Source organism: Chelmon rostratus, chromosome 3 (assembly GCF_017976325.1).
Source record: "Chelmon rostratus isolate fCheRos1 chromosome 3, fCheRos1.pri, whole genome shotgun sequence".
Lineage (NCBI taxonomy): Eukaryota > Metazoa > Chordata > Actinopteri > Chaetodontiformes > Chaetodontidae > Chelmon > Chelmon rostratus.
Genome location: NC_055660.1, coordinates 14,726,506 through 14,739,256, shown reverse-complemented (window position 1 = coordinate 14,739,256; position 12,751 = coordinate 14,726,506). Strand labels below are relative to the sequence as shown.

The 12,751-nt window shown below is 45.3% G+C and overlaps 1 protein-coding gene across 1 annotated transcript in view; it reads right to left on the bottom strand.

Moving 5' to 3' along the window:
• polq (polymerase (DNA directed), theta) overlaps positions 1–12,751 on the bottom strand; it is a 17,630-nt gene extending 4,879 nt beyond the window's left edge. Inside the window, exons 1-24 of the mRNA XM_041933970.1 lie at positions 12,720–12,751; positions 12,459–12,567; positions 11,901–12,361; positions 11,557–11,801; positions 10,514–10,690; positions 10,281–10,411; positions 10,029–10,185; positions 9,839–9,950; positions 9,533–9,734; positions 9,285–9,426; positions 9,058–9,204; positions 8,759–8,971; positions 8,447–8,589; positions 7,915–8,104; positions 7,563–7,705; positions 7,144–7,337; positions 6,410–6,534; positions 5,699–5,942; positions 3,486–5,049; positions 1,756–3,403; positions 1,465–1,605; positions 1,183–1,385; positions 291–498; positions 15–208 (exon numbers count right to left, since the gene is read on the bottom strand). Coding sequence (XP_041789904.1) covers positions 15–208; positions 291–498; positions 1,183–1,385; positions 1,465–1,605; positions 1,756–3,403; positions 3,486–5,049; positions 5,699–5,942; positions 6,410–6,534; positions 7,144–7,337; positions 7,563–7,705; positions 7,915–8,104; positions 8,447–8,589; positions 8,759–8,971; positions 9,058–9,204; positions 9,285–9,426; positions 9,533–9,734; positions 9,839–9,950; positions 10,029–10,185; positions 10,281–10,411; positions 10,514–10,690; positions 11,557–11,801; positions 11,901–12,361; positions 12,459–12,567; positions 12,720–12,751 — 7,125 coding nt within the window. The remainder of the gene's footprint in view (positions 1–14; positions 209–290; positions 499–1,182; positions 1,386–1,464; positions 1,606–1,755; positions 3,404–3,485; positions 5,050–5,698; positions 5,943–6,409; positions 6,535–7,143; positions 7,338–7,562; positions 7,706–7,914; positions 8,105–8,446; positions 8,590–8,758; positions 8,972–9,057; positions 9,205–9,284; positions 9,427–9,532; positions 9,735–9,838; positions 9,951–10,028; positions 10,186–10,280; positions 10,412–10,513; positions 10,691–11,556; positions 11,802–11,900; positions 12,362–12,458; positions 12,568–12,719) is intronic.

The following is a 12,751-nucleotide window of genomic DNA, read 5'->3' as shown; positions in this document are numbered from 1 at the left end:
AAGATCTGTCTGACCTGTGCTATGTCGTCGATGCTGGTGAGGGAGAAGTTGTGTCCAGCCAGGTTGTAAGCCTGAGATTCCAGAGCTGTGAGTTTGGCTTGCATCACGTGTTTTTGTCTTTCGCACTCTTCAACACTGAAGCCCACTCCATTCAATTCCAACAGAGCCAAACACACCTGGGACGGCATCTCAATGCTCCTGAAAAGGTCTGTTATGTACGTACAAAAACATTACAACAGTGAAACCACTGTCCACAATAGTGGAAATATTGTATGAATGTCTGTTTATACCGAGCGTGCTATCTTCCTCCAGTAGGCCAGTGAGATGGTTCATGACAGCGTGTACGAGCACACTCTTGGTCGCTGCCCTAACACGTGGACAGTGTGCGTGTGCGTTCCCGAGTCCACCCAGCAGAGGTAATTCTTCAGGACAGTAGACGGTCACCATGTTGGGTAGAGTCCTCTCCTCACTGCCAGGGTCCAGCAGCCAGCACGCAACCTATGAGAGAGTCACATTGCTGCAGTATGAACACAAGGTTCTGTTCTGTATTTCTATATTTTGCCCCTTTTATATTAAATCTTCTCCTTTAAAGTCCTTATGTGTTGGTTTTTTTTATATTATTACAGCACCATTCAAATTATTCTGATTGCAAAAGTTTTTGTAGTAAAGAAACGGTCCCAGTGATGCATACATTTCTGTCTTCAAACACTATCAGATCAGTCAGTAAGGGGCTTTCAATGAATCCCCATGTTATTATTATTATTATTATTAGACTATATTACATTATTAGAAGCATTGACTACAGCTGCACTGCACTCTGTCACCTTGGGTTTACTGAACCTTAATGGCTGGTATTATTTAAGCTACCTTATCAATACAACCAAACTACCTCACTATACATATATTATATATACATATGATACAATTCGACAGTTGTTTACTACTGTTTACTGTTGTTGTTGCTGTTGTTGTCCTGCACTGTTATGTTGAACTATCGTGTGTCATGGATGTTGTACTGCAACTCAGAGACCAGCAAATAGTAAGCTTTTCGTTAAGCGATATACCCAAGTATTAGTATAATGAAAGTTGAATTGAATTGAATGTAACAGCTTGCTCATGACTACCAGGATTTGAGTCAGCTGTGTGCTTTATATGCACGTGTATGAAAATGATTTGCCTCACCTTGGGATCCTCACATCTTCCCTCCAAGCTGATGCCACAGCTCAGGACCAGCATCTTGTACACCTGAATGATGTCATACGTGACAACCACACCTCCTCTGTGACCAACAGACGACCGGCTCAAACAGCTCTTCAATTGTGTCAGCCTCTCGCTTACTGGCAAATCCTCATCCAGTGGAGGAGGGGCCAGACTGGAGCTCAAACCTGAGGGGTAACAGACAGACTGAACTAAGGAAACACTTTGGAAGCTTGTGCATGCATTCATGTATGTGTGAGTCTTTACCTTTGCTCTGCTCTTGCTGCAGAGACATGTAGTACGCATCTCTTGCTCCCCAGCAGACAGACAGTCCAATCAACACCAGTCCATCACTGTCTCTTACTGGGAAACCGTCGACACTGTGGAGCTTCTGATGAGCTGCTGATCCTGCACAGAAGACAACCGCAGGGATGAGGAGACTGCATACAACACAGGCTATGCTTATAATGTCCTCCATTCAAAACTTAAGTATTAATTCAGTAAAATGGCCCATCGGGTTTAGAACATCACATTTTATGGCAATATCACTTCTGTTACCTCTCTTATGTTTCCCTCCAATTTCCCCCTCAGACTGTGGTCTGTGCTCCCTCTTTTCATAGGCCAAAGCCAGAGAGTACCGCTGCTTTGTTTTCCACTCATTGATGAAAGTGTCAAAGAGGTGCCTGTCACTTGCCACGTCGATGATGGAGAAGGTCCCCGAGTTGCTGGAACAGAGTGACGCATCCTGGGACAGCTGAAGAGTGAAGCCTTCGTCAGTCACGGGTGATTCCACATGAGAGGGAATCCCGGCCCGGATGGAGGATGGGCTGAGATTCTGGTCGGCGTGTAGCAGGGGTTTTGTTTCTGAGTGTGGAACAGGCAGAGTCTTTGGTTTCTGTCCCAGGTGGTGTTCCTGGCTGCGTTCGGATGTAGAATTAGGCCGTTTAGTCTCTGGCACAGCTTCGGATGGATGATCACTGCGTCCCGGGTGAGATTTAGAACATTTTGTGATTGCTGGTTTTCGTGGCAGGAGTGTCGAGGGAGTCGACTGGTTTAGTGGCTGAGCGGTAAGAGGCGATTGGACCGATGAGGTGGTCAGTTTTACTCTGGGTGTGACAGGTGGCGTTTCCTGAGTTGGGGGAATAAGATCACCAGCAGAGCCTGGTCTCTCTGTTGCACCCTCACTGTCACGTCTTGAGGGTTGATCCTCTAGAGAAACACTCTCAGCAGCAGCAACCTGCACATTTGGCTTTCCCCTGTTTCTGTCCACCTGCACTGAGGGCTGACGTAGATCTGGAACTTCTGCAGCATTTGCACCATTTATAAGTGTATGACTGGCGGTGTGGGTGTTTTGCCAGGGCTGGTCAGACATACTAGGCCAGCGGTCAAAGATCTCTTGCAAACCAGGGCTGCAATAAACCATGCTTTCAGATGCATTTTGGACATATGGGTGTTTTAACCTATCTGTAAATAAAGCACTCATTTCCTGCCCTTTATTTATTTTATTCTCTACTTGCTTCCAATTTTCACCCTCTTCATTCAACACTCCCTGTCTCCTGTCTGGTTTACTGTCATTTTGTGCATTATTATGCTTTTTAATTGTCTTCACATGGCCTTGATTATTGGTGGTTTTATCCTTGTCGCACTCATTTTGAGTTGTGGTAGTAGTTGCAATGGTGGGCTGTGGGTGTGTCTGACCGGGTTTGGGTTGTAATGCTGGCAGCTGCTCCTCAGGCAGAACATGGTCTGTGTCGGGTTGCTGAGCCTCATGATGACTGGCTCCTTGCTCTTTTTGACCTCTCTCTTTCTGTTTGATCAAGTTCTGTCTCCCCAGAAAGTGTTCGCCAACGAACAGTGAGTCGCCCCACTCCGACAAGTTGAAGGAGGACTCGCCCCATTGGATCGCCTCCTGCCGTTCCGCCTCCTGATTGGCGAGAAGCTCGCTGCGTCTCCTCTCCTGGGTTGATGGAATAGGGCACTTGTCTCCGATCTCCTGGCAAACAGATTCCTCTTCATCCGATTGGGCAAGGAGCTGGTGTGGGCTCAGCCCAGCCAGCAGAGAGCTGTCATACAGGCTGTCGAACAGGAAGCTACTGCTTCTGTTGACATTCTCAGAGGCAGCCTGACCAGCACCGAGGATATCATCATCATCACCACCTTCATCTTTATCTTCAGCTACATTATCACCACCTGGTTCAGGAGAAATCTGTAAAAACAACATCACAGCTGAATAAGATATCTAAAAAACATTTATAATCAGTACATAATGGATGGTTCTGGTCTCTCACCTGGTGGCTGGTGTTAAGAATGAGCTCCATCTGGCTATCTGTGAGTGATATACTGAATCTGGGACATGAATTGTCAGGGGCTTCAAGGCTGTTACTTCCCTCGTTTGTGTCCTCATCCAGCTCTTTTATCCTTTCTGCTTTTACCGACTGATTCATTCCTCTATCACTCCCATCTCTGTGTTGGCATGTCTTTTGAACAATGATTCTTTCTGTCTGAGTGTCCAGTTCAAAGCTTTCACCGAAACTTTCTTCTCCTCTTCTAACAGCTCCCTCGACTTCTTCACCTCTCTCATCTCCCGCATACAGCTCGGGAGATGAAAACTTATCTACCTCTCTGCCGTCTATCCTTCTTCGCTTGGCCTCGGGAGAGAATAAGGGAACAGAGGTGGGAGAGTCTTGCATATCTGCATTTGTAGGAGCAGAAATGCCAGGAGGGATTTCTTGCATGGGGCCAGGAGCGTGATCGGGAGTGGGCACCTGGCCGGCAGGCAATGAAGAAACTCCTGTGGGCTTTGAGTGTGACGTCTGAGCATTAACCTGTGGGCCTATGTCAGTCTGTATAGACTGGAGGACTTTGCTTAAGGCTCTCGAGTGCATCAGTCTACCTGGTTGCACAGGTGAGGCAGCGAGCCCTGTGGTACCATCTCCCTTTGATGTTCTTGCAGGAACACTGTGTTGTTCTGCTACTCTGGATATTGGAGCTCTAAACCGAGGAGGAGGCACCGTGGAAGGAGATGGCTGTGGACGTGGCATCGGCTGAGGTAAGGGACTGCACACAATCTCTGCCAATTCCTGTGTCAGGCTCCTTTCAGCAATAGGACGATTCGCTGTATGACTGTCCGGCCGGACTGAGACAGTCCCTTCACTACTCTCCCCTTCTTTTGGCTCTTTGTTGAGCTTTTCCCTTCCTTCCTTTAAACTTACGTGCTTCTGCCTTTCTCTTTTTTCATCTGGATCTTCTGTGTCATTTGCCGTTAATATTTTTGTATTTGTCTCATCTTTTTTTGTTTCTTTGCTTCTTTCCACTTGCACTTCATTGCTTGTTAGTCTGATTTCTGGCTCCGTCCTGTCTTGCTTTCTGTGCTCCTCTAATTTTCCATTCACTCCATTGTGTTTAGGCTTGGGCTCCCCTTGCTCTCTCTTGGCTTCTCCTTCTGCTCTCTCCATTTTCATCCTTTTCTCACATTTGTATTCTTCCTTATTCTCTTTTTTATGCCTGTCAGTATCTCTGCTCTCACTTGTCTTGACCCTGTCTTCTTGGTGATCGTTAAGGTTGGCCGCTGGTGCTTCACGAGAGCCGAGGTACGTGGCAGATGAGGTGTCTGACTCCCTGCTGTGATGCTCATCAGAGCTGTTCACAGCAGGAGCCCCAGGGGGAAGTGTGGCCGGGTCCCATTGAACCCCTAACTGGGCCAGGTCTTCCTGAAGCAGGAGCCTTGCCTCAGACACGATCTGAACAGCGGCTTCCTGTTCCGTCAGCGCCCGACCACCAGTGACCCAGACGCAGCGGAGGCTCCGTCTCTCAGCTGCTTCCACCTCACTCTCGTCCACAGCACGCTTAGAGCTGGGGAAGACCGACAGAACGACATTGGCTTTAAGTCTGGGGACATGTTTCAGGAGGTTATAGCTTGGTGTGCTGATGCTACAATCACACATAATTTACGCATGCTTATGCTTTTAGACAGGTTTACAGGAATGTAGCTGCTTCTATCTACTTGATTTTGTCAAAATAAGGGATTGGTGTGTGTTTGTAGCAGCAGTGTAAAGAGTAATGCCTGCACCCTCCAAATCACATATTGTTGTTTATTATCATTGGCAGAACGAGAGACCCTACTATACAATCAGTGATTTCTAAAAGAATTCAAACAAAATCACTTCCCCGTTGGATCTTTAAACCCCTTGCTTATGGCATATTTGTTGTAATTGATGATTGAATAAATGATAAATAATTGAAAAAAATGGCTTTCCTTTTGATAGAGTAATTAAAAAATGGAATATATAGTTACTTCATCATAGAAAACAATCTTGTTAATGTGTGTAAGATGACGATGGAGACAAACTACGTGCTATTTTATATGCTCATCTCAGCTGCTGGCCCTTAATTTGAAATAGCCTGTGTGTGCTGTAAAGAGACTCATGTCCTTGTTTACCTAATATACATTCATATCTTAAAGGAATACACACACAGACAAACAACACACACACACACTTACCTCTTGAATGGGACAGCATTCCTCAAGGCTTTCTCCACCTCTGCTACGGTCGCCCTGGCTAGCTCAGCAACAGTACAGAGGCCTTGTGCGTAGAGTGTTCTGGCTCTAGTTGCATTCAAGAGGGAGACCCTGACAAGGTCCACCAGCTCCCTCTGGACCCCAAAGCTCAGCCTGGTCTGATACTGGGACAGCAGCAGCTCCATGTTGTGCCAACCCAGACGCTTGCAGAACACTGTCACCATGCCTGAAGGAATGGCAGAATGTTTTTTTGTCAGCTGCACAACTGAGAATATGATATTAAATTGTTGAATTACTAATGTGTTGCTTTTTGGTTCTGGTTTTCTTTGGGGTTTTTTTCTGTGTTTGCACCATTAGTATGATAATAATTACTATGATATATGCTCACACCCAGACAAAAATGGTTCTGATCCACTTTTAAAAACGCATCCACCAAGTCTGAATGACACTATGACCTCATAAACCCTCTCACAGTAACATGATGCGGGATGCATTAGCACTTTAGAATGATGGCTATGTGTCTCTGTAGGTGCTGAAACATCAGCTAATGGAATGAAGTCTATGTTGTATATCCATCAGTCTAAAGTGCTGCTGCTTCTGGCAAGTTACTATACTTGTTACTTCCCTTCCTTTTTAATGTAGTCTTGTGTAGAATACATGTTGGTATATTCTACAGCGCAACACGACACATACCTGCATATGTAGATGCAGACTGCTGGAGAGACTGTAACTGCCCACGATTGCAGTTGTATTTGGACGCCACTGTTCCCAAAGGTACCTCATTCACCAGATCCTGTAGTACAAGGGTGGTGAAAAACCTGTGGCGAGGTAACAAAGAGGGAACATAAAGGACAAAAGCGGTACGCGATGAAAACACTTCTAAAACTTTGTTGTTTGACACCCGGTGGGATAGACTGGTCTGTTATAGGGTCTCTCTTCTGGGTCACCTTTTATCCAAGGGCCGCAATGTTGGGACTCAATGTGCATTGAGCAAGTAAACACAATAGCACAAACATCTGAATAAAATAATATAATCATGAACAATAACCATCCATTAACTACAACTACAGTAAGCTTCACAAAGATATCTTTGTTTATTTATGGAAGACCATTGCTGCCAATGATGCCAAGATGAAAAAAAAAACTAAAATTATCTTGAGATTTTTAAAAATTATTTGAGATACAAACATATTATTTTCAGGAGGTGTCTCATTTATTGAGAAAGAGTCTCATTCGAATGACTTTTTTTTTTCATCACTGGCAGTAATGAACTTCCATAATTGATTATGTAATTGTGTAACTTTGACTTTAATTTAGTATTAAGTTAGGTTTGGAAATTCCTGAACTGTCAGTGCCTTTTAAGTTCAACAACAAAAAAAAAACATGAGGCGACTATTAGCCAGTATAATATTACACACATAGTTTACCGTTTGTGAATAGCCATCTGTCTACGCTGCTTCTCTGTCTTGGCAACAAGTTTACCGCTGACAGATCGTGCGAGAAAACTTTCCTGGACGCCCACCAGCTCTGCTACTCTCTTCATCGAAGACGAGAGCTGTTCCCACAGACAGAAGAACTGATACCAATCTATGGTGGTCCACTCTGCGTACAACGGGGTGATCTGAGAGGGATTTGGAGATAGATCTTTAAATAATTTCAGTAAGACCGATCTGGATTTTGTGTGTTGGGTGGAGACGGTTTTAGTCAAAGGAAACTTAGAGCTAGTGTTCAGATTTAGTTACCATTGGGAATATATTGGTGAGTGTTCAGGAATGAATGAGAGTGAATAAAGCTGACAGAAACTTATTAAGCACAGTAAAAGAAAACAAGACATGTTAATGCATACCAGATACAGAATGTGCAAGTCATTTTCCAGGACAAAGCCCTTCATGGCCCGCTGGAGATCAGCGAACACTCCCAGAGCCTCCGGAGGGGAGAGCGAGGAGGAAAGGGTGGCAGCACCAAGTTGAGTTGGACAGTAACGCTCCTCTGCTTTTGCAAAGACAGATCAGAGGATACACAGTCGTTCTTATAGTGGTAAAGCTGATACTTTGGCTTGTTAACTTCTTAATTATTTAAAACATTATTCATCTATATTAAGTAAGAACACCTTTGTACAATTTGTGACAAAAAGTACTTTCATCATATGTAAAGATCTGAAGAATGCCCATTAAACATGAAAAAAGCAGCACAAGTACCTTGTCCGTCTGTCTGGATACTGATAAATTCATTGTCCATCAGCCATTCAACACAGGCCTCAATAGCTCCTTTGTTGGTCTCCTCATTTGACTCTTTTTTGCCATCACATTTCATGCTGGCAGCCAGAAGTGAGCACGCTGCATATAACCTTACATCCTGTGGAGTGCTGGCTACACCTCCAACAATGATCTGCAAGTTGGGATGGTTCAGATTAGGGACAGAAAACACGGGGCAAACATTTACTCTGAGGTGAACAACATACACAGTCATTTTGACGACCTTAGGGACCCTAAACGGACCCACCAGCTCACTTCCAATAATCCAGCCCAAAACATCACTCCACCTCCCTGCTCACATCACAGTCTTGTTAGAACAGGGGGACCACAAAGAACTCCATCCATGCGTATAGTATGGATGGAGTATCACTTCCATAATAATTTGGAACACAGTGTAGAACTTTTCTTTAGGGACCAAATCATGATCTATATGTTATATGTCTATCATGTATCTATCATATATCTATCTCCATACCTCTAGGATGGCTCGCAGCATGCTGGTGGTGACACCTTCTCCCTCCCTTCTCACCAGGCAGCTGCTGATTGGCTGAAGAGCACCCTTGAGGAGACTAATACCTTTCTGGCGCTCTGCCTCCTTACACACCAGCACACTCTCACCTGAAAGAGGACAAACAAAATGACGTGAGACCAAAGGAGACGTGTCACACGTCTCAACTGATGTGTGCTTCATTACCACAGAAGATCACGTTTTGTTTTCTCTCTGTCTGCGACTAGAATAACGATGAACAAGCAATAATCCAGTCTTTTGTTTTGCTTTGATTTTTACCTGTTGTGTCTACCCCTTTTCGCCCTGCTCTTCCAGCCATTTGTTTGTATGTGAGCGGGTCCAACAAGTGTCCATTGAAGGTGGGGGTTCGAATGATGACCCTGCGAGCTGGCAGGTTAACCCCTGAAGAGAGCGTAGAGGTGGCAGCCAGGACTCTGACCATGCCCTGACGAAAAGCTCCCTCTAACACATCCCGCTCATCAAACGTCAAACCTAAAGAGACAAACCTGATCTTATTCATACACTTAAAAAACTGATTGCACTTTGTTGTGGTCAAGAAGTTGTGTGACTGCGTTCACCAGCGTGGTGGAAGGCCACCCCCCATCGCACAGTCCGCTGGAGGATGGGGTCTAAACCGGCCGGAGTTCGTCTCAACTGGGCTACAACATCCGTTAATCCGTCCTGATCCAGACTCACTGGCTGAGGCTCTGCTTCGCCCCGGCCATCTGAAAGGATGAGGCATTAGCTTCAAATATAGTGTGCACAAAAAGTAAATGATTTTGAGATGACATTTAAATTAAAGTACCAGCATGTCTGAGGTTGTAGAACTCTCTGGCAATACCGTCTGCCAGCTTCTCACACCAGTTCTTCGACGGGCAGAACAGCAACACCGAGTGGCCCTCTCTCACAGTCTCATAGCACAAGCTCACTATGTGGTCATCATCACCCTTTATGAAAGTGCAAAGTCACACAAATGATTGTACCACTGGTTTTGAGAGGGCGGGCATCCTTCATGATAACACATTGGATAATATTGGAACTACACTCAGTTACCTTAACGTGGAGCACAGGAGTGAACTGCCGGACCACGGAGAGGCCCTTGTCGTAGATGTTGCAGCCCACCTTGAGATGCTCCTGCAGGGGTACGGGTCTGTAGTCTGTCTGGTAAAGCTCTGCACCTAACCAGCTCGCCAGGAGGGAGAGGTTCGGCAAGGTGGCGCTCATACCTATGATCTGCACCCCCTCAGAGAGAGACCTGCCGAGAGTTGAACAGATTAACACGCGTGGCAGAACAGGATTTTTAAAGGCTGCAGCTGTTACACAAGACAAATGCAGATAGACATACGAATGGACACAAACCCTGTGGTGTTCCGCTTCTGTGCAATGTAGCGGATTTTGGTTAAGAGCAGTTCTAGTAGGTATCCTCTTCCAGAATCTCCAACCATATGTAACTCATCCACCACCACCATGCCTAGTAGTACACAAATAACATACACTATCAAACTCTGTTTTATACTCAAGAAAACACACATCATCACTGGTGTATTACCTAGTAAACCCATACTGTCCTCCTCAATGAGTCTGTTAATGAGAGAATTGGCTTTTTCTATGGTGCAAACAGCCACATCCAGCGCTGTGAACCCTCCAGCAGCCGAGGTGCTGCCCATATATCCCTCCACACGAACTCCTGCCTCTTCAAATACACTCTGCAAGGCCAGAGATAGATGGAGATACTGTATATACAGCGACGCACAGCATCCATAACAACACACATGTATCTTTCTGTCCACCTCTCCCTCACCTGAAGGTAGTGCATCTTCTCTTTGGCCACAGAGACAAACGGCAGAATCAGGAGAGCTTTTCTTTTAGTCTCCAACACGCGCTTCAACATCAGCAGCTCTGACACCAGAGTTTTTCCAGCACTAGTGGGGGCTGACAAATAGAATATAAAGAGTCGGTCGTTTTCAGAATATAAAGCTGAAAACGACCGAACAGTGACTGATTCCTTCGGTCACGTGGTGGAGGGTTTCTTACCAGAGTACACCAGGTTACCTCCCTGCAGCACCTGTCCAACAGTGAGGCACTGGGCCTGCCATTCGAACATGTGAGTCACTCCGTGTTTCTGGTAGCGCTCCAGGACGGGTTTTGGTAAGCCCCAGCTGGATAACAGCAGCTTTTCAGCTTGCCCCGCAGGAGCACACAAGGCAATGCCTACAGTATAGCACAAATAAAGTACACCCTTTACACATGGTATTAAATGCGGCTGGTGAAAGGAGGCTTTTGTGTATTCTGAGCACTGCAAAGAAGATTTTACATGGGAAAGAGAAATCTAATTTCAGGGTGTACATCAGAGACACAATCTAATGTCAGACATAAATGTGATTCAGTTATACAATCCGGACACACGATATCTCTGCACAAGAGATCCATTCACACAGGGTGCAAGGCAACAAAGCTCAAAGCTTAATATGTGTTCACTGGTCTATACCACTGCATTTTATTAGATCAATGAGACTATTCATTCGTATCTAGCACTGCACTGCAATATTGACTTTTCTCTTTATTATGTTTTATTTACATTTAGATTATTTTGATCTTTTATTTGACTCTTTATATCATTTTTATGCCCACTGCAAGGCCTTTGAATTACTTTGTTGTTGAAAGGGCCTGTACAAATAAACCTGGCCTTCCTTGAGCTAATTTAATCTAAATTTTGTTTGGAAACACCATCAAAGCGCAATATGAATTGACACAATAAGAGGTCAAGATTATCTGATCTTGAACCCATGTCCTGAAGAAGGTCCTTGTATCAAATCTAATTCATTATCTTAGTTTTGTGCTCTTATTCTGCTAAATTCCTAAAATCCCAAAAAAAACACCAAGATGTATTTCTGCACCCAGATGTTAATGCTCTGGTGTAGTTAATTATGTGCAAAGCACAGAGAGTTGGCAGTAAGGGGCAGTTTAACGGGGCACAGCAGCTCATCCTTGGCCGGGGGAACCCTGGCAGGTTAATCCCACCATGATGAGTGTGAAAGCATCAATAACACAGATAAACAAATTACAAATGACTTCACCTGGCTGAGGTAAAGTGTCACTCAGAGTGCTGAGGTCTAAGCCACTGGGGACCGTGAGCACAGAGGCCGACTGGTTCTGTAACGACTGGTGAAGTTTGGCCTTCTTCATGGCCGCTGCGAGGCGGGTGGGGCTGAACAAGATGTAGTCCCTGGATACATCTAGAGGTGGGTCAGCCTTCATGTTTGGCCCACTTTTGTCTTTTCTAGGAGAAGAGCTCTTTCCTCCGGATGCAAGTTTCTGCCGACTGAAAACACACAAAGTACAAGTTTGTTTACAAACAAGCAGAAATGCAGATAATGGAAACAACAAAAAACCTGGGCAATAATGTGTAATGAAGGCTCACTTGGTGGTGCTGCGTCCTTGCTGACTGTTTCTTGTGTCTTGGCAGGATAACATATTGATGCAGGCAGAAGCTGGCGATGGCTGGATGTTCTCTACACCCCTCTGAGCATGCCCCACTTCCTCCAAATCCTCACTGAAGAGAAGCCTCTGAGCCAGGTCTTTGCAGTCAGCTCTCCATCCTGGTCTCTTACAATCACCACTACGCCCAAAGACTCTCTCCTGGGTGCTTGTGGGATGACGTGCTCCATCACTCTCCCTCTTATTGTCAGCAACCAGGGCAAGAGGCTGTGACGGAGCAAAGACAGCTGACGATGCTGGCCCTTCCTGAGCATTACTGTGTACTGCTGTTGGACAGGCATTGTTAGCCGCAGGCTTCACAGGGTCTACAGCATCCAGTACCTGCAGCATCTCTTCATCAAGAGCTAATGTGGATTCTCCCAGTGGAAATGCTGCTCCTCCACCCTAAGATGGAGATTCATACATGTCATGTGTGATCTGTGTAGATGTGAAAGTGAATCAGGCGACACAGAAAAACTCTCTTTCAAACTGTCACACTCACCATGAGGCTGTCACCGTTGATGCTCTCTGGTCTGCTTGTTTTGCCTGGCAGAAAACGGATTTTCTGCAACGGTCTGTCTTCGTCTGGTGGCTCATTAGGAGTTTGGAAGCTGTGCTCAGAAAAATGTATGTTCACTACAGGTAAGAAGGTCCACCGAGAGAAACGCTAGAAAAACTGTCAGATGTCGCTGGGTGACAGAATGAATGTGGTCAGAATTCTACAAAATCAGCCAACAAGATAAAAACTGTGACTTTAACTCACCCTTTTTTCTTCTTGATCTGATGCTGCCCCAT